This window comes from Macaca nemestrina, chromosome 15 (genome assembly GCF_043159975.1).
Source record: "Macaca nemestrina isolate mMacNem1 chromosome 15, mMacNem.hap1, whole genome shotgun sequence".
NCBI classification, from domain to species: Eukaryota; Metazoa; Chordata; class Mammalia; order Primates; family Cercopithecidae; genus Macaca; species Macaca nemestrina.
The window spans coordinates 57,167,550-57,191,698 of NC_092139.1; the positions used below are offsets into that span (position 1 = coordinate 57,167,550).

Consider the following 24,149-nt stretch of genomic DNA (forward strand, 5'->3'; position numbering starts at 1 on the left):
GGAGAGAACTGTGTCCCAAGTAAGGAGAATCAGGAATGCTTACCTGGGACATGCATCAAGATGGGGGAAGACAGGACTGGCAGGTGGGAGGGATCTGTGCTGGCTCTTCTGAGCTACATTGTTCACTCCACAGAGATAGCCTAGACCGGCATGGCCATTGCCAGCTGACACTTTCCACCTGGCGTGTCTGATGGCAACTCTTGTCAGCTGGTGGCCCCTTAGCTCCTGGCCAGGTGCATTCCCGAAGGCCTATTGGTCCCAAAGTCCTTTAGCCTGGTTCTTTGATGGCTCCTTCTGCTTCTAGGGTCATGGTATCGCATAATGGGGCTCTGAAAGACATGGCCATCGAGGTGTTGTCACATGTACCCAGCACAGTCCAGGGGACAGAAGTTTAGAAAGTCAGCAGGTGTGGGACAAGGTGAGGGACTTCTGCAAACTGGCAGGCCTTGGTGAGCCCATGGCCTTCCGAGGGCTGGTGGCCAGAGGCGTCCTTCACTTGAGCAGCATCAGAGGGCGTGGGCTGACCTCATAAAGGGGCCATGGGTGTGACTACCTGGCTGGGGAGTAAAGCCAGAGGGCAGAAGCACCCTGGAGTGCAGACCCCAGCAGACACTTGACCATGCACAGAGGCATGAACTGAGCGTGCTGGGGACAGAGAACAGCCAAGGGGCAGCCGGCAGTCAGTTCAAGTCCTCACGAAGGAGGGCAATACCACCTGTGGGCCGGGACCGTCGGCTCGAGGGCCAGCAGCCAGGAACGTGGTGAAGAACTTGGATCTGAAGTGGGCCCATGGTGTAGCTGTGGTGTGCTTGCCAGAGTGGCCTCCAAGCCCACCCTGGAAGGTGATCCAGAGACCATAGAGCAGAAAGGCTTCCTTGTCAGAGTGAGCTGCTGGAAGCCCACCAGTGTCAGGTCAGTGTAAAATAAGGAGCGGGAAGAGGGTGGAACAGGTCAATGTGCTTAAAACACAGAGAAATGGGGTGACGGTGAGGAGACCATCTGCCTGGTCCTAGGTCCTCCGTGTTCACATCCCCCATCTCTCTCAGTCGCATCAGCTCCCCAGTAATGGTAGGGTGGGGGTGCCACAGTGGACACTTGGGCAAGAGTCCTAGAGATGGAAGGTGCTTGTCAGTCACACACACTGGTTTATGAACAGATGCAGGCAGGGCTGCCCCAGCCAGCTGATGAACCTCCTGCATAGCTGAGGACTTGATTTGCATTTCTAGGGGAGAGCTTGTAGGGTACCAGAATGATGTCACCAGACGGTGGCCAGATTAAAACCTTATGAATCTTCTGGCTGTGTGTATGTCATTTATATTTAGTGCCTGATAGATATCAGGTGTCTCTTAGTTTTGTCAACACGTTCTGTGTTCAACTTAGATATACACTGCCTCCACATATATTTCATTAACACAACTTACGATTTCTGCCTACGTGTGTCTCTATTTGCCCACTCTCTATACACATTTTAACCGGTTTGCCTGTCTTACAAACTACATGCTCATTTATATTCTATAGTAGAATTGGATATCCTCAAAAGCAAATGTACATTCCAAGCTGTTATCTACATGTGTGTATCTCTTAGATTGAGATAGGTTACAAGGAAGGGCAGGCCCTGAGTTAAAGAGTGGATGCTTCCATCAAGTATGCTTAGGTGCTCTCTTGACCTCTTGATGAGCCTCATTTTCCTCCTATATAAAGGGGTTACTCACTAAACAGCCCCATGGGGGATGGCAGTGATTACATAAGGCACACAAAGTGCCTATGGAATGCTCTCAACCCTGCTTTTCATGGAGGCTCCATTTCATAGGCATGGTTGATTAACTGGTCATTGGTGATTAACACAATCTTTTGCCTCTCTTTCCTCCCTGGGGTGGAGGGTGGGGCTGAAAGGTCCAACCCACTAACCACACTGCAACCAGCCTCCATCCTGAGACTATCTGGGATCCCACCAGGGTTCACCTCATTAGCATACACTCAGGTGTGGTTAAAAAGGGCATGTTAGAAATAACCAAGATGCTGCTGTCACATCTCAACCACTCAGGCAATTGTAAGGGTTTTAGGTGCTTCCTGCTAAAAACCTGGGGTGAAGACCAAATGTATATTTCTAATTCTACTACAATATCACCACCGTGTTAACAGAAGTTCCTTCCTTTTAATCAGCAGCGCCAAGAGAAGCTGGGGTGCCAGTGTCTGTGCATCTTCAGAGGCAGCAGGGGCCAGCGTGCCACACCTGGCCCCAGTCCTGAAAGGATAGATGGTGCTTGGCCTGTGACCCTTGGCTGAGGCACAATGGTCAGGCTCTGCCAGGCCCTGCTGCTGCTAGTGGCCACTATGGCCCTTGCATCCAGAGGAGTCCAAGCCTGGAGCTCAACGAAGGTGGTGAGGACATTCCAAGATATCCCTCAAAACTACGTGTATGTGCAGCAGGCACTCTGGTTCGCCATGAAGGAGTATAACAAGGCCAGCAGAGACAAGTTCAGCTTTAGGGCGCTGAAGGTTCTGAAGAGCCAGGAGCAGGTGGGTGGGGTGCTTGCTCCTTGCCCTTTCACTCCCTGCCCTCAGTGTCGACAAACAGAGTCAAACTCTAAAATATTTAAAAGGGTTTCTTCTGAGCCAAGCCTGAGTGACCAGGGCCTGTGATACAGCCCCAGAAGGTCCTGAGTACGTGTGCCCAAGGTGGTTTATAGCTTAATATCGTACATTTTAGGGGGATAGAAGTTATAGGCATACATCATTCAATAGACATAGGTGTAAGTTGGTTTGGTTTAGAAAGGCAGGACAACTCGAAGTGGGGGCTTCCAGGTCATAGATGGATTCAAAGATTTTTCTGATGGTCGATTGGTTGAAAGAGTTAAGTTGTTACCTTAAGACCTGGAATCAGCCCAGCGTGGTGGCTCACACCTGTAATCCCAGCACTTTGGGAGGCTGAGGGGGGTGGATCATCTGAGGCCGGAAGTTCAAGATCAACCAGAACGACATGGAGAAACCCCGTCTCTACTAAAAAAAAAATACAAAATTAGCTGGGTGTGGAGGTGCATGCCTGTAATCCAAGCTACTTTGGTGGCTGAGGCAGGAAAATTGCTTGAACCAGGGAGGCGGAGGTTGTGGTGAGCCAAGATCATGCCATTGCACTCCAGCCTGGGCAACAAGAGCAAGACTCCATCTCAAACAAACAAACAACAACGAAAAAACCCAACCTAGAATCAATAGAAGGCAATGTCTGGGTTAAGATCAGGGGTTGTGGAGACCAAAGTTAATAATCATGCAGATGAAGCCTCCAGGTGGCAGGCTTCAGAGAGAATAGATGGTAAATGTCTCTTATCAGGCCTTTAAAAGTGCCAAACTTTTAGTTAATTCTCTCCTGGATTAGGAAAAGACCTGGAACAGGAAGAGGATTCTCTACAGAATGCAGATTTACCCCCGTAAGAGCTGGTTTTGCAGGGCCATTTCAAAATTCATCAAAGAAATATATTTTGGGGTTAAATGCTTCTTTCAGGACCTGTATGTGTCTTGGGATGCTATAGTAGAGTCAAGTTGGAATTTGGTATCTTATTGCTACAAATAATCTGTTCTGTCAGTCCGAAGACCTCTGTTTTAATGTTAAAGCTGATCAGTTGTTTCTGAATTTCAAAGGGAGGAGGGTATAATGAGGCGTGTCTGACCCCGCTTCCCGTCATGGCCTGAACTAGTGTTTCAGTTTTACTTTGGAATGCCCTTGACTGAGAGGGGGTCCATTCAGTCACTTGAGAGGTCTTAGAATTTTGGTTTTGGTTTACATCAGTCTGAACAGAGCCCATCATCTGCAGATGGCTACTGAAACTAGGAATGGAAGACACAACTGAGAGATGCCTTTAGCCACAATATATTTATTTTATTTTAGGAGTTTTTGAAGGAAAACAAATTATATTTAATTATTTGTTATACTGGGATGGAGATGAAACATAAAATATCCATTAAAATCACTTAAAAGTGGTTATAGTCACATCAAAAAGCAGAGATAAGAGCCCAGAAGGCAGCTTAAAGGGAGCAAGTTTGGACCATTTGTGCATCATCAATGTGGGCCGTGGCAAGGATGGGTTACAACACATTGAGTGAGTGCAGCTGATGCTGGGAAAGGAGCCTGGACAGAAGGGAGGCTCCTCTTTACAGGAAAATGCCAACTCAAAAATGTAAAAGAAATGGCCTAACTAGAAAACTATGCCACCTTCTAGTTGTATCTTCTCACCACCACCACGGTCATAACTATTTCAGGCAAAGATCATCTATGAATCCTACAACCACTGGATGAGAGTGTTTGGTGTGAACCATTGCAGGGATTGCTTATTAGTTACCAGGGGAAAAGACACCCTTCTAATCAGGAAATTTGATAAACACCTTTCTTACCAAATGCTCACCACCAACACTGAGACAAATTGGCATCACATACTTCCTGACACAATGTGCACAGAGGGGATGCCAGCACCTGTATATGGTATTCTTGCCCAGAATGCATACTTTGAATGTAATCAGAGGAGAAATTAGACAAATCCATAATTCAGTACATTCTATAAGACCACTTAAAATACCAATATCATGAGAAATGGGGGAAAATGCTAGAAAACTGTTCCCCAACAAAGGAGACCTACGAAGCATGACAACTAAATGCAGAAGGTGGTCCTGTATTATCTCGGTATCAACTAGAGAGAGATTCAGTCTGGTTTATGAATTTGAAAAGGAGAGCGTTGTTTCTCTAAAGGGTTGCAGCCTGCAGGGTGACCATTCTGACAGGCTGGGAATTCTGACAGAAGCTGGAAAGAGGCACTTTGAGGGAAGAAGCGTAAGACAGGAATCTGTGCTGAATGAGCTGGCTAAGTATACATATTTAATAAGGTATAGGAGGAGTCATGAATATTTATTAAAGAAAAATGTATGCATGCACAGTTGAGCTTCATGCCTCTTCATGGGTTGCATCTTAAAAAAACTGATGATATTAGCATGATCCAAAGGTGGATTTTCAGTCCTCTGATGGCAAAAGCTGAAGCAGAGTCACAAAAACCCTCACTGTGCATCCTTCACACGTCAGCCAAAACCAGTCCAGAGGTGGTGGTTAGTTTTCAGGAAGGGATGCCTTGTGAAGCTGGGGAGCTCTCACATCAAAATGCAAAGCGGGAAGAGGGTGTCTGGTCTGGGCCTCAGGTGATTGACTAATGGCCATAAAAGAATTAGTCGTTTATTTCTTGTTTTCCAGTGTTGGTTTCTGCTTACTCCTTAAGAAAGGATACAAATTAAAGGTTAGTGAGGAGAGGACACACTGAGGTATGTCTGACCTCCCATCCCATTATGGCTGGGAATTCAGTTTTTAAGGTTTCTCTGGGGTCCCCTTGGCCTAGAGGGGGTCTATTCAGTCCATTGGAGTTTAGGGTTTTATGTTTATTTCTCAATAAAAGAAAAGAAAAAAATTATAAAGGATATTATTGGGACAATTGATGAGATTTTAGTCTGGGTTATATAATAGAAGAGAGCCTTGTACCTGCGTTAAATTTCCTGAGAGAAGTTATTGTCCTGTGGCTTGGCAGGCGCCCAAGACAGGACAGGGTGGAACACCATGAAGGCCCAGGAATAAGATCAGTCTTCCGGAGTCCGGGGGGTGAGAGGGTGGCAGAGGTGGAAGGCGACACTGAGATTGGGTCATGGAGGTGCTGGCATGAAGCACCATGCAGAGATGCCTCTCCGTGCTCCTCCTCCTCCTCCTCGAGCTCATCTCTGCTGCCTTCCCTTTGACTTTTCATGTTCATATCTCCAGGCTGCCAGGCCACCTGCCCTACTTTCCTGTTTTCTTATCTGATCAGGAGAGAAGGTTCACTGGGAGGCTGCATCCCCCATAGTGCTGGGACATTAGGCCCCTTATGCATCTTGCCATGCTCTGTGGGACCTTGGCTCCCTCTGGTTCTTTCTGTAGGTCTGGTTATGTTGCTTGTGTTGCTTGAGTAGAGGACACCTGTGACCAGAAATGTGCCACGAATGAGCGAAATTAAAACCTTAGAACACAGGCAGCCTGCAGCCTCTCAGGCATGTTTAACAGCTGTTCTCAGTGAGTTCCCACCCCCTCCAGAACTATTCCACTTTCTTGGATTTCTCCGTGTCTAAGCTGCCCTACTTACATCAGTAAAATAGTGTTTTTGCTTTATAGGCAGGTGTTTAATAGTAACAGTAAACCGAATACTGGGATATCTAAAAAATTATATACCATTTTGTATTGTTTCTTGCTTTTTTTTTTTTTTTCCGTGAATGAACGTTTTATTTTTCAGTTCACTGTGAGCTTTGGAATGCAGGCAATAATTCAAAACAATCAGGTAGAAACAGATTCAGTAAGAGACTACAACACAAGTATTTAAAATTCCTTGACCTTACAGCTACATACTGCTGGAAAAAGAGCACAGAAAAATATTTTTTTTATGTACCATCCCCCAAACAACACACCATAAAAGCAAAAAGAAAAATTCTTGGTGACAATTCAGTTTAAACTTAATAATATATACATAGGCGTTATGGAAAGAAAACAGCCATAGCTTATTGGGAGATTTAAGTTAAAAATACACCGATCTGGGCCAGGCGCAGTGGCTCAAGCCTATAATCCCAGCACTTTGGGAGGCCGAGGCGGGCTGATCACGAGGTCAGGAGATCGAGACCATCTTGGCTAACACGGTGAAACCCCGTCTCTACTCAAAATACAAAAAATTAGCCAGGCGTGGTGGTGGGTGCCTGTAGTCCCAGCTACTCGGGAGGCTGAGGCAGGAGAATGGCGTGAATCCAGAAGGTGGAGCTTGCAGTGAGCCGAGATCGCGCCACTGCCCTACAGCCTGGGCAACACAGTGAGACTCCGTCTCAAAAAACAAACAAACAAACAAAAAAAAAACACAAAAATACGCCGATTTGTGTCAGGGATTAGTGAAGTGTAGCCTGCTGCAGGCTTTTAAACAGAGTAGTTACAGAAACAGCTTGGCCTGCAAAGCCTAAAATCTTTACCAACTTTCCTTTAGGGAAAAGTTTATAGATGCTGCTCTTTTATTTTCTTTTGGACATTTGAAGCAATTTTATTAATTATTTCTTGACACATTAAATGTTTCTATTTATTTTTAAGGTATACACCATGATGTTTTGCTCTATACATTGTGAAATGACTACCAAAATCAGGCTAATTGACATACCCGTAACCTTACATAGTTACTTTTTTGTTTGTGTGTGTTAGGAATACTGAAAATCTACTCTAAGAGCAAGTTTCAAGCATACGATACACTGTTAATAACTGATGTCATCATGCTAGACTATCTGTTGGTAGACTGAGTTCTGCTACAGAGTTTGTGCAACGTGAGTGCTGGTGCAAGGAGCATTCCATCCCCAGCAGCCTGGAGCCACACAGCAATGAGAGAATTCTAGTTTACTTGGCACCAGGGCTGGTTGCTTTCTGCAGATGCACTCAGGTCTCATAGCTCACTAAGCTAGAACTACCTTCTTCTACTTTACAGGGGAGGAAACAGTCACAGAAAGGTTTAGTAACTCGCCCAGAGCCACACAGCTAGTAAGTAGAAGAGTCAAGATTTAAAGCCAGGCTGAGCCAGGTGTGGTGGCTCACACCTGTAATCTCAGACTTTGAGAGGCTGAGGTGAGAGGATTGCCTGAGCCTGAGATCAGCTTGGTCAGCATGGCGAACTTCGTCTGTACATTTAAAAAAAAAAAAAAGAAAAAGAAAATTAGCTGGGTGTGGTGGTGCCTGCCTATAGTCCCAGATACTCCAGAGGCTGAGGCTGGAGGATTGCTTGAGCCCAGGAGTCGAGGGTGCGGTGAGCTGTAGTTGTACCACTGCATTCCAGCCTGAGCAATAGAGCTACACCCTGTCTCAAAAAAATAAAAGAAAATAAATAAAAGTAAACTCAGGCTGCTATGCTCTTCTTCATCAGCACCTGCCTCTGAACAATGCCCAATGGAGCGAAGGTGGGGGAAAAAGTGTAGCCACAGGGGAGCGGAGTGGGGGGGTCTTCAGATGGCCAGGAGTCAGACGGGCCTGTCTGTGTAAAGACTGAGGGGCTCCTCAGCAGCCAGGACTCCACCTGCCTACTATTTCCTGAGCAAGTGTGGGTCAAGATAGGATTAGTGGTTGCTTTGGTAGCTGACGAGTATGAATTAGAGCTGTAAGTATTTTTTTTTTTTTTTTTTTTTTTGAGACGGAGTCTCACTCTGTGGCACAATCTCCGCTCACTGGAAGCTCCACCTCCCAGGTTCATGTCATTCTCCTGCCTCAGCCTCCCAAGTAGCTGGGACTACAGGTGCCCACCACCATGCCCGGCTAATTTTTTTGTGTTTTTTTAGTAGAGATGGGGTTTCCCTGTGTTAGCCAGGGTGGTCTTGATCTCCTGACCTCGTAGTCCACCCGTCTCAGCCTCCCAAAGTGCTGGGATTACAAGTATGAGCCACTGCTTCCGGCCTAGAGCTGTTAGTTTTTTACTGTAATTTCAACTCATGACATACGACTCAAATATACGGCAGTGATTTGCAATTAGGAGTGGCTTTTGCTCCTTAGGGGTGTTTCGGCAATGCCTGGAGGGACTTTTTTGTTGTTATGACTAGAGGTGGCTGCTCCTGACATCTAGTGAGTGTAGTCTCAGGATTCTACCAACCATCCTGCAATGCACATGGCAGCCTCCAAACAAAGAGGGATCCAGCTCAAAATATCAATAGCGCTGAGGTTAAGAAACTTGATATACAGTCACCAAAAAGTTTGAAGAGTACAGTTGGAAGTTTTTTTAAAAAAAATGAAAGCAAACCCTCAATTTCTTGCATTTCCAGTCTGGCTTGTCCTTCTTGAGGGCACCACTAAGAGCAGCATGCTCTATCCTTCTTGATGTTTTCTATGTACTTACATATGTGTCTGAATTATTTAAAAGTATACTTTATAGTCATAAAATCATGCTTTCTATGCTATTCTCTACTTTTTTGGCCACTTGAAACATGTCTTGAAAAAGCTACATAAACACACTTAGATCCACCTCGTCGTCATATTTCATGAGATGATGTGCCATAAATTTTTTTTGCCCATTTCCTAATGGACCATGAGTTTTGTTGATAGGAAAAGTGAAACAATGAATATTCCTTTTTATGTGTTGCTATGATATTGTGAGGTTAAAATCAGGTGTCAACTTGACTGGATTGAAGGATGCCGGCATGGCCGGTTAAGTCTTGTTTCCGGGTGTGTCTGTGAGGGTGCTGCCAGAGGAGATGGATGTTTGAGTCGGTGGACTGGGAGAGGAAAACCCACCCTCCGTGTGGGTGGGCACCATCCAATCTGCTGCCAGTGAGGCTAGGACAATGCAGGCCAGGTGGGAGACAAGGATGGCTTTGCTTGCTGAGGCTTCTGGCTCTTTTCTTCCTGCATTGGATGTTTTGTTTCTCCTGTCCTTGGACATCTGACTCCAGGTTCTTCAGCCTGTGGACTCTGGGACTTGCACCAGTGGGTCCCTGGGGCCTCTTGGGCCTTTGGCTGCACTGCCAGCTTCCCTGGTTTTGAGGCTTTTGAACTTGGACTGAGCCACTACTGGCTTCTCTCTTTCCCTGCTTGCAGACAGCCTGCTATGGGATTTTTGCCTCGTAATCGTGTCAACAAATTCTCCCTAATAAACTCCTTCTATATACAAATTTATTCCATTAGTTCTGTCCCTCTGGAGAACCCTGACTAATACCGATAGTATCTTGAATTTGAATTCATTGGTTAAAGAGTACATTTGCAAAATAATGGCAAATTGCCTCTTAAAAGGGCTAAATTACGTTAGATTTTTGGCAATACTGCAGGTCTGAGTACCTCTTGCTTCTCATTTTCTCCAGCTGCGGTCTCATTTTGTCTTTCAGATGTTTGCCAGTCTGATGGAGGCAAAAATAACATTTTTTAAATTCCCCTATAGAGTGAGCAATTGTCTTTCATTGAATTTATCTGCAATATATGTTTACTTCTAAGAATTGTTTCTCTTTTTCTTTTGCATTGCTTGTCTTGCTCTTTCAGAATCATAGATGTTCTTTATGTACTATTCATATTAAACTATGGTTCTCGTATGTACTGCCAATATTTTGTGCTTGCCTGTCTGTTGCTTGCAGTTTAATTTTGCTTACAATGTCTTTAAGATTTTTTTTAAAAATTGACATAATAACATTTGTTTTTTCTTCTCATATGTTGTTTGGAGTTTATATCTTGCTTAAGAAGTCCTTTTCCATTTTTGAGTACAACAGTTACAATTGTTATACATAAAGTTTCAGTGCCGCAAAAGAAATAGCACTCGAATATAACATTTTCTTTTTTTCCTCTCAGCAAGGCAATTTACTTCTATAGCAGGGTGCATCCTCACAGATGGAGCAACGGTGAGCCCACACCTGGACAAGGGAGGGGAAAAGTTCTTATTCCTGACGCACATGGCCCCTGCTGCCCTGTCATTCCCCTACTGGCTAGGATTAGACTGCACAGGCTAAACTAATTCTGATTGGCTAATTTAAAGAGAGTGACGAGGTGAGTGGTTTGGCGGGAAAAACAGTTATGACAGAGAAGGAAATCGAAATGAGTCAGGGTGGAGAATGAGTCAGGGCAGAGCAGGTAATCTGAATGAGTCAGGGTGGAGCAGGTGATCGAAAAAGGTTGCTTTATGAGGAAGTTAAGTTTAAAAGTAGAAGGCAAAGAATTGAACATACTGACATACTGATTCTTTGAAGAGAAATTTAGAACTCGTATCTAACACGGTTCTTCTAAGACATTTATAATTTTAGCTCAGTAATTTATCTTGGAATTATTTTTTATTTATGATGTGGGTACTGGATCTAACTTTAACTTTTTAAAATAGTAAATTTCCCTAACCCTCTCTATAAAAGGCCTCTGTGTTTTGAAAAGCCAACTCACCATTGACTAAGTATCCAAATATAACTGGGTTTGTTGTAGGATCCTTGATTCTTTTATTTGTTCCTGAGTCGGTATTGTAGAGTTGCTATTGAGTAGGAAAAGCCCTTTACATTATTCTTTTAAAAACCTTTTAAAAATAAGAATTCCCATTTATTCCTTAAAACCTTTTCATTGTGAAACCAACACAAAAACAGAAAAGTTCATAACGCATAGATGTCAAGCAGAATGAATCACTTTAAAATGAATGCTTTAAAATGAAATGATTCCCCGTATAGTCTGGAGAGAACTTCTCAGGCTTCGTGGAGTTATGTATGCCACTCTTCCCTGCTCTGCCCTGGAAGAAACCTTTACCGTGAACACTGCCTAAGTGTATAGCCCTCACACCACAGCTTTACCTGCTGCTTGAACTTCATAGGTGTGAGATCCCACATACTGTGTTATTTTGGTTTGGCTTGTGTCTTTCAATATTACGTTTGCGTGTTTCGTTCATGTTGTGGCATGTAGCAATAATATACTCCTTTTGTTTTTTTCAAAATCAAGTGTTTTATTTTTTTAAAAAATTATTGTATATATTTAAAGTATACAACATGATATTTTCATATGCCTGTAGATAATGGAATGGTTACTACTGTCGAGTGAATTAACATATCCATCATTACACATTGTTACCTTTTTATGGGGATCAAGATACCCAAAATCCACACTTTCAGAAAAATCCCAAATACAATACAGTAACCTTGACTTTGTCCTCATGATGTACATTAGAACTCTAGACTTGTTTGACTTACATATCTGCGACTTTTTATCCTTTGACCTATGTCTCTCCATTTCTTCCCTGACCCACTTCCCTTTTTATGTTAAGTGAAGTAAGAAATCAGACGCAGAAAGAAAAATACTGCATGATCTCATTTATGTGTGGAATCTTAAAGAAAAAAAAAGTATGCTCATTCTTACTGCTGTAGAGAATTTCATCATATAAGCACACTACCATGTATTTATCCTGCTATTGTTGATACATATTGGGGTTGTTTTCCGTCTTTGACTGTATGAGTAGTGACACTATGCACACACAGGCATACCTCGTGGATACGGTGCCTCGTGGATTCAGTTCTATAATACAATCCATTGCATTGTATTCCATGCAATACACTGAATATCACACTAAAGTGAGTCACACACATAGTTTGGATTCCCAGTGCCAATAAAGTTATGTTTACACTATACTGGAGTCTATTAAGTGTCCAATAGCCCTAAATCTAAAAATGTGTACCTTAGTTCAAAATACTGTATTGTTAATAATGCAAATGATACCTAAACCTTAGGCCAATTGTAATCTTTTGCCGGTGAAGGATCTTGTCTCGATGTTGGTGGCTGCTGATTGAGCAGGGTAGTGGCTGTTAAAGGTTGAGGAGACTGTGGCAATTTCTTAAAATAAGATAACAGTGAAGTTTGCTACATTGATTGACTTACTCTCATGAAAACTTTCCTGTAGCATGTGATGGTGTTTGATAACATTTTACTCACAGTAGAACTGTTTTTAAAATTGGAGTCAACCCTCTCAAACCTTGCAGCTGCTTTATCAACTCAGTTTGTGTAATATTCTAAATCCTTTGTTGTCATTTCAACAATGTTCACAGCATCTTCACCAGAAACCAATTCCATCTCGAGAAACCATTTTCTTTGCTCATCTCTAAGAAACAACTCCTCATCTATTCACATTTTATTATGAGATGGCAGCAATTCAGTCACATTTTCAGTTCTACTTCTAATTTTAGTCGTCTTGCTATTTCCACCACATCTGCAATTACTTCCTCCACTGAAGTCTTGAGTCCTTCAAAGTCATTCATGATGATTGGATCAAATTCTTCCAAATTTCTGTTAATGTTGATATTTTGAACTCCTCCCATGAATCACGCATGTTCTGAATGGCATGTAGAATGGTGAATCCTTTCCAGGTTTTCAACTTACTTTGCCCAGATCCATCAGAGGAAGTTACCCAGATCGCAGATCCATCAGAAGAAGTTGCCCAGATCCCAGATCCATCAGAGGAAGTTACAGCCTTATGAAATGTTTTCCTTAAATAACAACACTTAAGAGTTGAAATTACTCCTACAGAATGGATGTTGTATTAGCCAACATGGAAACAATATAAATCCTTGTATATTTCCACTAGAGCTATTGGGTGGCCGGGTGCATTATCAATGAGCAGCAATCCTATGAAGGGAATTGTGCATGTGCTTTTTTTTTTTTTTTTTTTTTTGAGCATTATGTCTCAGTAGTAGGCGTAATATATTCAGTAAACCGTGCTGTAAACAAAAATGCTTTCATCCAAGATTTGATGTTTTCTTATATGTAGAGTAGATTTAGCATAATTCTTAAGTACTTTAGGATTTTCAGAATAGTAAATGAGCATTGGTTTCAACTTAAAGTCACCAGCTGCATTAGCCTCTAACAAGAGGGTTAACCTGTCGTTCGAAGCTTTGAAGACAGACATTGACTTCTCTCTAGCTATGAAAGTACTAGATGGCATCTTCTTCTAACAGAAGGCTGATTGATCTACATTGAAAATCTCTTGTTTGTGTAGCCACCTCCATCAATGATCTTAGCTGTGTCTTCAGGATAACTTGCTATAGCTTCTACATGAGTACTTGCTGCTTTACCTTGTACTTTAATGTTATGGAAATGGCTTCTTTTGTTAAACCTCTTGAACCAGTCTCTGCTAAATTCCAACTTTTCTTCTGCAGCTTCCTCACCTCCCTCAGCCTTCATAGACTTAAAGACAGTTAGGGCCTTGCTCTGGACTAGAGTTTGGCTTAAGGGAATGTTGTGGTTAGTTTGATCTTTCATCCAGACCATTAAAACTTTCTCTATATCACCAATAAGGCTGTTTTGCTGTCTTATCATTTACGTGTTCACTAGAGGAGCATCTTTAATTTTTTTCAAGAACTCTTTCTTTGCATTCATAGTTTTGTTAACTGGTGCAAGAGTTCTAGCTTTCAGCCTATCTTAGATTTCAACATGCCTTCCTCACTAATCTTAATCATTTCTAGCTTTTCATTTAAAGTGAGATATGTGTGACTCTTCTTTTCACATTACAATGAGGCAACAGTAGGGTTGTTAGTTGGCTTTATTTCAGTATTACTGTGTTTCAGGGAATAGGGAGACCTAAGGAGAGGAGATAGATGGGAAATAGCCAGTCTGTGGAGCAGTAGGGACACACCTATTTATAGATTTAAGTTCATTGACTTACATGGTCATGGTTCTTAGTGCTCCAAAACAATTACATGGTAACATCAAAGACTACTGATCACAAATTACCATAACAGATGTAATAATAATGAAAACGTTTGAAATATTTTGACACTTGCCAAAATGTGACACAGAGACAGGAAATGTGCACGTGCATGTTGGAAAAATGGTACCGATAGATGCTTGACTCAAGGTTGCCATAAACCTTCAATTTGTGAAGAACATGATAATTCAAAGTACAATAAAATGAGGTGTACCTGTATTTGTACATGTGTGTGTCTTTGAAGTTAGGTGTACATCCAAAAGTGAAATTGCTCGATCCAAGATTTAAAGGGCTCATGTGAATCGGTCAGGTCAACCAAGTCAATCTCCCTGTTTTAATTCAGCTCTCCCCTAGAGGATAGCCTAATCACAGAAGTAAAATCCATCCCATTCATAGTCCTAGGGATCCCACAGGGCACACACAACAGGGAGCAGGACTCCTGGGGGCATCTTAGAATTCTGCCTACCACACTCCCTTTGTTCAATGCCTAGGAAACTTTTCTAGAATTTCTTAAAAATTTTTTAAATATTTTGTCAGTTGTCTCTGATTCTTCTGGGACCAGTTATTGTGTTTAAACTTGGTCATTCTCTTTAATATGTTCTCTCCCCCAAGTCTTGTAAACCTTGTTTTCTTGCTTATTTTTAAATAAATTCCACTTTTGCCATTGAGCTGTTCTGTTTCCCCAAGAGGCTCTCCTTGAACAGAAGGGCTGCTAGGGGCTTCGTGCAGGTAGAACGCCCTGAGAAGCAGAAATTTTGGAGGAATCCGTATTTCAATAAGGTGTGGATACTGAGATTGACAAAGAATAGGAGACTTTAGAGAGAATCAATACAAATACACACTAAGCGAGTTCTAGTTCTGGGTCATAGTTTTATTTCCTCAATATCTATGGATTAGGCATGAAGATGCTAGAAGCTCTGCTGTTTCCCAAGCTCTAATAAGCAAACCATTAGCTTCCCCAGGAAAATAATTTTTGGGGGAATCATTTTCTTGCTTTATTTTGGAGACAGTTACCATTACTTTAAAATTAAATACTATGATGAGAGAGAAAGACAGAGATATCAAGATAAGAAACCTTCCAAATCACCCCAAAACTTCTGGACAGAAAACAGTTGAAGAGGGGGAAGACAGAAAGATATTCTTTCCCCTGAGTAGTCAATGACATGTTCATTTACCAGAGATGACAATTGATATTACATATTCTTTAATAATATATTATTTTTACATTATTCATTGACAGGTGACAGATAGTTTGGAGTACTATATTGAGGTCAAAATTGCCCGAACCATTTGCAAGAAAATTTCAGAAGATGAAAACTGTGCTTTTCAAGAGGATCCCAAAATGCAAAAGGTATGTGGCTGAGACAAGGAGAATCCCTTGCCCTGGTAAGATTTGTGTACCACATCATATTCAGTACTGTGGATGACCAGGTTCTAGACACAGAGCATCATTTCTATTATCTGTTACTGATGCCAGCCTTCCCTTCCCGAATGTTATGGGATCGTTGGGGTGTTGCTTTTCTGGCTGGAAACCTCTACGACTGGTGGCACCTTTGCCCAAGTTCTTGTCCTGTTTCTGGGAAGAATGAGGTACACAGACAAGTGGAGGGCGAGCAAGATGAAGAGGAGCTTCATTGAGTGTTAGAACAGCTCAGAGGAAACTCCGTGGTGGGTAGCTCCTCTCTGTAGGCAGTTTATTCAGAGTGTTCAGCTCTCAGCAGAGAGGGTAGCTCCTTTCTGCAACTGGTCATCTGGATAGCTCCTCTCTGCAGCTGTTTGTCTGTCCTCCGCTTTATCTGAGTCTGGCGGTGTCTATGGTCTTCAGAGAGGGAAGTGTGTGCTGATTGGTCTATGGTCAGCCATGGGTGGGCCCAGCAATAAGTACAAGTTCCTGCTCTGGTCTGCAGGACTGGCAGTCCAGCCCAGAGGCCTCAGGTCCTCCCCAGCCTGAAGGTGGGGCTTCACCCGGGACCCACCCCCTTCTGCCCAGGAGCCTGTCTGCCTTCTACCACCCTTCATGGCCCAGGCTGTTCATGCCAAGTGGCACCAGCAGGCCAGTGCTGAGCTGTCCTCAGCACCCCTCTCAGCCTCTCTCCTGTGCTCTTTGGTGCCCAAAGACTGGAGGGGGTCAGAGTATTACAGCTGCCCTAAGCCGGCGTGCACCCAACTGGATTGCAACAACTCCGGGTTCCGTCCCTGCCTTGCTCCATGATCAGAGCAGGTGCCAGGAGGGGGAGAGGCCAGTCAGTATAAGCAGGCATCTCCAAGACTGTGGGGAGCAGGAAGAACTTCCCAGGCCCTCAAGAGCAAAGAGATGCCCAGGTCTATCCCTGGACTTGGGCAGCTGCAGCTGAACCCAGGGCCTCCTGCCTCCCACAACTCAGAAGCTGCGTGGCTCCTGCTTGTCCCAGAGTCCTGGGCCCACCTTCCTGCTACAGCCGACGTCTTGGCAGTGGCCACTCTCCATGTGCTGCTGCTACCATCACCACCAACACACCAACACACACACACACACACACACACACACACACACACACACACACACAGAGTTAGTGACTTAAAGTAAAATAAACTCATTATTTCTCACTATTCTGCAACCTGGGCTGTGTTCTACTGGGGCAGGAATATTCTAGATAGCTGCTTTACTCATGTGTCTGGCACCTCCACTGGGATGGCTGAAACAATGGGGGGCTGGCCAGGCATCCTTCTCATTCTGCTCAGGGACTCCCCATGAGACAAACTTGTAGAGTGATCAGTCATCCTGGTTTGTCGAAGACTGTAGGCTTTCCTGGGATGTAGGCCTTTCAGTACTAAAACCAGGAAAATTTTGTCAAACCAAGATGTATTGGTCATCCTACACTTGGACATTCTCACAACATGGTGCTTCTAAGAGAGTAAACATTCTTAATTAGCTCCTAAGAGGAAGAAACAGAAGCTGCCATCAGACCTGATAGAGAAAAAAGTGATGGCTGCCACCTTGGTGCACTGTCAACTCCAGCACCATTTGCTGAGGAGTCCTGGCCCAGTAGCAGGTACAGCATGACCTTCCCCCACTGCAGTCCTTGAAAGAGCTTTCCTCTCCTTCAGGGACTCCACAAGCCTGTGATTGCTTTGAAGTAGGGTTGGAAGTAATGCTTTTTGGCTGATTCTGATACCAGTGGGCTAGGGGAAGTCCCCAAATGCCGGCGGGACCTTGACCCTGGACAGTGTCCAGGCTCTCGATACCTTCATGAGAAGGAATTCAAGGACAAATTTGAAAATAGTGAAAATACATAGATTTATTGCAAAGCAAAAAGAACACACTCAAGATGTGGGGAGTGTGGGTGTGTACCTGACAGAGTCATGTGCAAGAGGGTTTGGTGCTCCTACCTTTGTGGGTTTGTTTAACCCAAAGCTGGAATATTCATGAAAATTCCTGGAAAAAGATGGAGATTTCTTGGACTGGTGTGCCACCCATTTTTACACCAAATATGGGTGTTCCCAGAACTCCACAGTGCTGATGGGTGTGTATTTAGTATGTTAACGAGCACATAATGAAGTCCTAGGTGAAACTTAGGTCAAATCCAGTGCCATGTTGGGTCCAGTCAGTCTTAGCCAGCTTGGTCCACACCCTGGTTTTCAGGGTATCATCGGCCCCTAGCTTCTGCAGCTATTTCAACAATTTCCTTTTGCTAGTCAGGCAAAACTGCTGCCTGGAATGTTCTATTCTCCTGCAACCACCCTGTAGTATTCCTGTCTCAATTCCACTAGTCCAGCCACTGCATGGAAGTCCTACAAGGCTCTGGGACAGTCCCAAGACTCCAGCCCAATGGCCCTGCATGTTCCCCATAGTCTCAGAGGTCCAGGCTGCTGCTATTTTAGGCCAAGATGGGGGACAACCCCAGCCAGGCCAGGGTGTTGTCAGATGGAAACTGTCACAAAGGCAAGTTCATCACAGAGGAGCCAGGCTTAATAAAAAAGTTCCCTTACTCTCCTCGTAGTTGATTAGCAGGGATACATTTCAGATTGAAATTTAATATTTTAAAATGTATATAAATATTTTCTAAAAGTATGTTCTCATAAAAATATATGGGATAACAGTGAGGTCATGCCCCTTGGACTCCTGGATAATGCCCCAATTCTGCCCCCTGCCAAGGAGTTTCCACTGGGATCATTTGTGTGGACAGCCTTAAGATAATTTCACTATCAATTTACATAAATGACATAGTGTTTTTTCTCTTTCCCTTTTTATTTAAATAACTGCTGACACACTGTGTGTTTTTTGATGTAACTTCCTCTTTTTCACATTTGTCTTGGTAATCTTCTCATAGAAATTATTTCCAATTTTTTTCTTTCTTAAATGAAACTGTGTTGAAAAATCTTATATATGCATATTTCTGTGCCCTGTGTATTTTTTCATCTATTTACTAAATACCTAAAGCAAGCACAAGACATGGATAGCCGGAAATAGTGGCAGATAAGTGATTGGCAAAAACTGCTCAGACATAATACCAATTAAAAATATCCTCATATTTAGGCCAGGCGCGGTGGCTCATGCCTGTAATCCCAGCCTCTGGGAGGCCGAGGTGGGTGGATCACGAGGTCAGGAGATCGAGGCCATCCTGGCTAACACGGTGAAACCCCGTCTCTACCGAAAATACAAAAAATTAGCCAGGTGTGGTGGTCGGTGCCTGTAGTCCCAGCTACTCCGGAGCCTGAGGCAGGAGAATGGCGTGAACCCAGGAGGCGGAGTTTGCAGTGAGCTGAGATCGCACCACTGCACTCCAGCCTGGATGACAGAGTGAGACTCCGTCTCAAAAAAAAAAAAAGAAAAAAAGAGGATTTTTTTTTTTTTTTTTTTTTTTTTTGAGACGGAGTCTGGCTCTGTGGCCCAGGCTGGAATGCAGTGGCACAATCTTGGCTCACTACAACCTCTGCTTCCCAGGTTCAAGAGATTCTCCTGCCTCAGCCTCCCAAGTAGCTGAGACTACAATCATGTGCCCCTACTCCCAGCTAATTTTTGTATTTTTAGTAGAGACAGTGTTTCAGCCTGTTGACCAGGTTGGTCTTGAACTCCTGACCCCAGGTGTTCAGGAGTGCTGAATTACACTTGGCCTCCCAAAGTGCTGGGATTACAGGCGTGAGCCACCACGCCTGGCCAAAATCCTCATCTTTTAATGAAGAGCAGACAGCTTAGCAGAATGCCAAGTGCAAGCAGGTGGCTAAATCTAGAGAGTGAATTCTTATAAAAGATTAGAAGTAATTTTAAATTAAGTAATATTTCAAAAATTCAAGAAAGTACTAAGAATGATATATCAAATGCCTATCCACCTACCACACAAATTTTACAAATATTATCATTTTATTACATTAATTTTCACTATTTTTAAAAATTTATTTTTATTTATTTTAAAAAATAAATTGTATTGGATATATTTAAAATATATCACATGGTATTATGTCATTCATATAGATAGTAAAACGGTTACCATAGTGAAGTAAAATAACATGATCTCACAAAATTATGCATTGTTTTTGTGACACGAACAACTATATCTAGTCATCTAAAAGAAGTTCCAAATATAGTGTAATTTAATTAACTCATGATGTACATTAAACTTCATCCTATATCTGCTAATTTGTAGCTTCTAGCCTACATCTCCCAACCCCCCCACAGCCTGCTCTGTGGGTAACCATTACTTTATTCTCTCTCTGTATATTTGACTCTTTTTTTTTTTTTAGATTCTACATATAAGTGTGATCATGCCATATATTTCTTTCTGTGTCTGGCTTGTTTCACTTAGTACAGCCTCCTCCAGTTTCATCCTTGTGGCCAATGACATGATCCCCTTCTTCTTTAAGGCTGGATAATATTTCATTGTGTGTGTGTACTGCATCTTCTTTATCCATCCATCAGTTGATGGGCACTTACATTGTTTCCACATGCTAGGTATTGTGAATAATGTTGCAATGAACACGAGAGTGCAGCTATCTTTATGAAGTAACGATTTTATTTCCAGAGGGATTGCTAAGTCATATGGTAGTTCTATTTTTAATTTCTTTAGGAACCTCCATACTGTTTTTCATAATGACTGTGCCAGTTTACATTCCCAGAAACAGTGTACAAGGGCTCTTTTCTCTCCACACCCTCACCAACATTCGTTATCTCTTGACTTTTAGGTAATAGCCATCCTAAAGGGTATTACTATTTATTTTAAAAAGTAAAATGCTACACATCTATTATGCTCCCCCTCAAAGATAACCACTCTTCTATCATTGGTGGGTAACATTTCTACCTAAGTTTAAAAACTTTTGCCTATGTAAAAGAATTCTGTATGCTTTTCAAAATTTACATAAATTTTGGAACTTTCTGTTTTGTTTTGTTTTTTTATTTATAGGACTTGCTTTTTAATATCCTTCTTTTTGGAGCAATAAGGCAGCTCCTGTTGGGGCCACAACCTTAGGTGGAGGAACACAGCCAACCCGCTGTGACTCCCTGACCTCGCTCTACTCCTGCTTCCCACTTTTCTGATTTTATTCCCCCTTGGCCAAACTCAACTGGAAGCCAGAAGGGCCCACTGACACTGTCCATGGTGGTCATAGAGCAAGGGTGCCCATTGGCATGGTCCAGAGAGGTCAGAGGATAAGGGTGTCCACTGAAGCAACCCACAGAGGTCAGAGGTCAAAAGTGCCCATTGGAGCAGCCCATGGAAATCAGAGGGTAAGGGTGCCCACTGGTGTAGTCCATGGAGGTCAGAGGGTAAGGGTGCCCATTGGTGTAGTCCATGGAGGTCAGAGGGTAAGGGTGCCCACTAGAGCAGCCCATGGAGGTCAGAAGGTAAGGGTGCCCACTGGAATTTCCCATGAAGGTCAGAGGGCAAGAGTGCCCACTGGAGCAGCCCATGGAGGTCAGAGGGTAAGGGGCCCACTGGTGTAGTCCATGGAGGTCATAGGGTAAAGTTGCCTATTGGAGTGGCTCATGGAGGTCAAAGGGCAGGGGTGCCCAATGGAGCTGCCCATGGAGATCAGAGGGTAAGTGTGCCTATTGGAGCTGCCTATGGAGGTCAGAGGGTAAGGGTATCCACTGGATCCGCCCATGGAGGTCAGAGGGCAAGGGTGCCCATTGGAGCAGCCCATGGAGGTCAGAGGGCAAGGGTGCCCACTGAAGCAGCTCATGGAGGTCAGTCTTCCAAGACAAGCCAGGTAGAGACAGGAGGAGTGCAGACCTCGGGGGACAAAAGGAGAAAATTTGACACAGTGGCAAGGGTGGAGATGTGAGAGCCATATGAGTCCATTATTAGTCTATTGAGATACCTCGAATGAGAGATAATGTTGATTAGATTGGGGAGGTGCTCAGATTCTGGGTCTATGAAAGTTTGTTTAGAATTTGCTGATTGATTAGCCATGGAGTGTGAGAGGAGGAAAATCAGGATGGCTTCGGGTTTAAGAGGTTGGGAGGTGGTTTACTGTCTTTGCTTTCTCTTATGATTGCATCCTCTATCTTGAGTACATGGCACTCAATAAACTTTTATCCACTTGCCCACATCTATTTACTATGTGGAGATTTTTATCTGTCTCTGCCCTTGCATGGGATCCTTTCCTGTTTCATAAAGCTCCTATAGATTGGACCCTATCTGTTTTCTTGGTTTATTTATAGGTATTTAGAAAGGAAGAAAGTGCGGGTATCTGGGATCCTTGGAAAATAAATTTTAAAACAATATGATTTTAAATAGTTACTGGCCTGATTCAGTCAATGTAAAAAATTTGGAAATTTTAAAAAATACTAAGCTTTTTAAAATCAACTATAAATACCCTTATCCAAATCTTACCACTGTAAATATATTGATATATATTTTAGTTTAAAAATATTTTATGTTTATATTTTTTGTAGCTGAGACCATAATGAATGCTGTTTCATGATCTAGATTTTCATTTAATAATAAAACCTAAGCATTTCTAAAACTGTAAAATTAGAACATCATGTAATGAAACTATTTGATATTATTTTATGATGCTTCTATGTATTATTTAGCCAATTCTTGAGAATTGATTAAGATTTTCCCTAATTTTTAGCTACTATGGACAGTGCTATAATTAATAGTATTATTTCTATGTGTGTGTATGTCTGATTATTGTTTCCTTATAGGCAAGGTTCTCAGAAATTGAATTACTAATCCAATATTTTTTCACCTCTTAAAAATTTTAATATATATTGCTAAAATATCCTCTAGGGTTGAGCTTGATAATTGGGTTATTCAGGTCCTCTGTTTCCTGATTGTTTTCTGTCTACCTTGGCTGGTCCAGAAGTTAAGCGATTACTTAGTCAACTCTCTGGCAAACCTGATGCCCACTCTTTCTCTTTGCACCACTGGCACACACAGGCTCCCCCATCCCTGGATCCCCCTCCGGCCCTGGTGTAGGAGCCTGGACTCAGTTCTGCAAGGCGCTGTCTGGGTTGCTGGTGGCGTGTCCTATTTTCTCCCCCAAACTGTTCCTACACCTTTATATCTTACACAACTTCTTCTCTACTTGATGCTGTCATTCAAGTTTACACTGACTTCATGGAAGTATTCTTACTTTATATTTTTATTATAAATGAAGATTTTAGGAGAGAGAGGAGGGAAACAGTGTTCTCATTCCCAGGCAGGGAGCCAAAAACCCACATATTCTGCAGGACTCTGGGATGAGAGCTACTTGTTTCCTTCCAGTCCTACAGCTGCAAGCTTTCATCCTTGGTTGCTGGCAAATTTTTATTTCCCCAAGGGGTGCAGGACCTGGTACTATTCTTACAATGTTGCATTCCCTGGGTAGGGCTCTGTGCAGCCTGGGGTCTCTGTGGGCTACAGGGAGTCCATGTGGATGGATGAGAGTCAGGGCTAGAGTTGGGGATTTTCCAATAATAACCCGTCCTTGGGCTCTGACCCTTGCCCTCCTGGAGTGAATGAAGCCACACCCATGATGGCTCAGATCACAACAGGTGAACCGATGAGCACTTGTTTGGTGAGGGGGCTGGATCCTCTGTTGTCTGACGAGGCATGGCTGACTCAGACAGATTAGCCCTGCTGATTCTAACTCCTGCCTGGAAATAGGAACTTCTGCTTTTGTTTTTTTTTAAATAGAAGCTGAGTATTCTTTTTGTCTTTTTCAGGTGGTTTTTTGTACTTTTATTGTCGCATCTAAACCATGGAAATTTGAACTCACCATGCTGAAGAAACAATGCAAAGATATGTAGTTATCTTCTAGCGTGTTTTGCACACTCATTTCCATTTTAAAGAAGCAGCAAAGACACTTGCAAGAACTAGAACAACACAGTTAACCCATTGACTTCATTTGTTTGGGCTTTTTGCATTTTTGTGTGTTCTTCATGGGCTGGTGTTGAAAATCCATGATGTGTTTTGACAGCATTGCACAGCCTATTCCAGCTGCATACTTCACCTACTAGCTGGGATAATCTGCTACCAATAAATGGAAGCAGTTTCTACACCTCACCCAACTCTGAGTACAAATTACTTTTCATGGACAAATCTTTCTAGATAACCAGAAGACCCAGTCCTCAATTGCTTCAAGCATGCTGGCACTTTCTGTAAGGCTCTGAGAGTCTGGCTGCCTTGAGAGTTTCTGTCCATGGATTTCTACAGAAATCTCCCTTCCCAGGACTTTTTGGAAGATGCAGCCTGTTAGCTTAGAAACAGCTAGTTTTAACCAGATCCAACCAGAAAGACAGTTTGGCCATTTAGAGATTTTCATTGGTTTTGAATTGAAGCAGAAAAGTTAATGACGCAGGGAGAGAAGACTGCATTCGTGTGTGTGTGTGTGTGTGTGTGTGTGTGTGTATGCATGCGTGTGCATGTCTGTGCATCAGTGTGTGCTCACAGTTAGATGTATCAGTTACTTAATGCTGCATGACAAATCACCTGGTCACTTAACGGCTCAAGCAATTTATTTATATGTCTCATGGTGTCT

General features: G+C 43.0%; 1 protein-coding gene across 2 annotated transcripts; it reads left to right on the plus strand.

Moving 5' to 3' along the window:
* Nucleotides 1–571: 571 nt before the first annotated feature.
* Nucleotides 572–23,674, plus strand: LOC105486757 (cystatin-13-like). 2 transcript variants are annotated; one of them, XM_011749807.3, is made up of 4 exons: nt 572–912; nt 2,164–2,520; nt 15,448–15,558; nt 23,335–23,674. In XM_011749807.3, exons 2-4 carry the CDS (start codon nt 2,293–2,295, stop codon nt 23,416–23,418), a joined length of 423 nt encoding a protein of 140 aa, XP_011748109.2. In that variant the 5' UTR covers nt 572–912; nt 2,164–2,292; the 3' UTR covers nt 23,419–23,674. The 2 variants fall into 2 exon arrangements, with proteins under 2 accessions (XP_011748109.2, XP_011748110.2); XM_011749808.3 differs by having other exon boundaries at nt 592–912; nt 2,167–2,520.
* The last annotated feature ends 475 nt before the right edge of the window (nt 23,675–24,149 follow it).

What these genes read in the sequence shown, in the direction of transcription:
- LOC105486757 (XM_011749807.3), top strand. Translation starts at nt 2,293, where the DNA reads ATGGTCAGGCTCTGCCAGGCCCTGCTGCTGCTAGTGGCCACTATGGCC. An exon ending in TTCTGAAGAGCCAGGAGCAG is followed by an intron (nt 2,521 to 15,447) that starts GTGGGTGGGGTG and finishes ATTCATTGACAG; the next exon opens with GTGACAGATAGTTTGGAGTA. An exon ending in AGGATCCCAAAATGCAAAAG is followed by an intron (nt 15,559 to 23,334) that starts GTATGTGGCTGA and finishes TGTCTTTTTCAG; the next exon opens with GTGGTTTTTTGTACTTTTAT.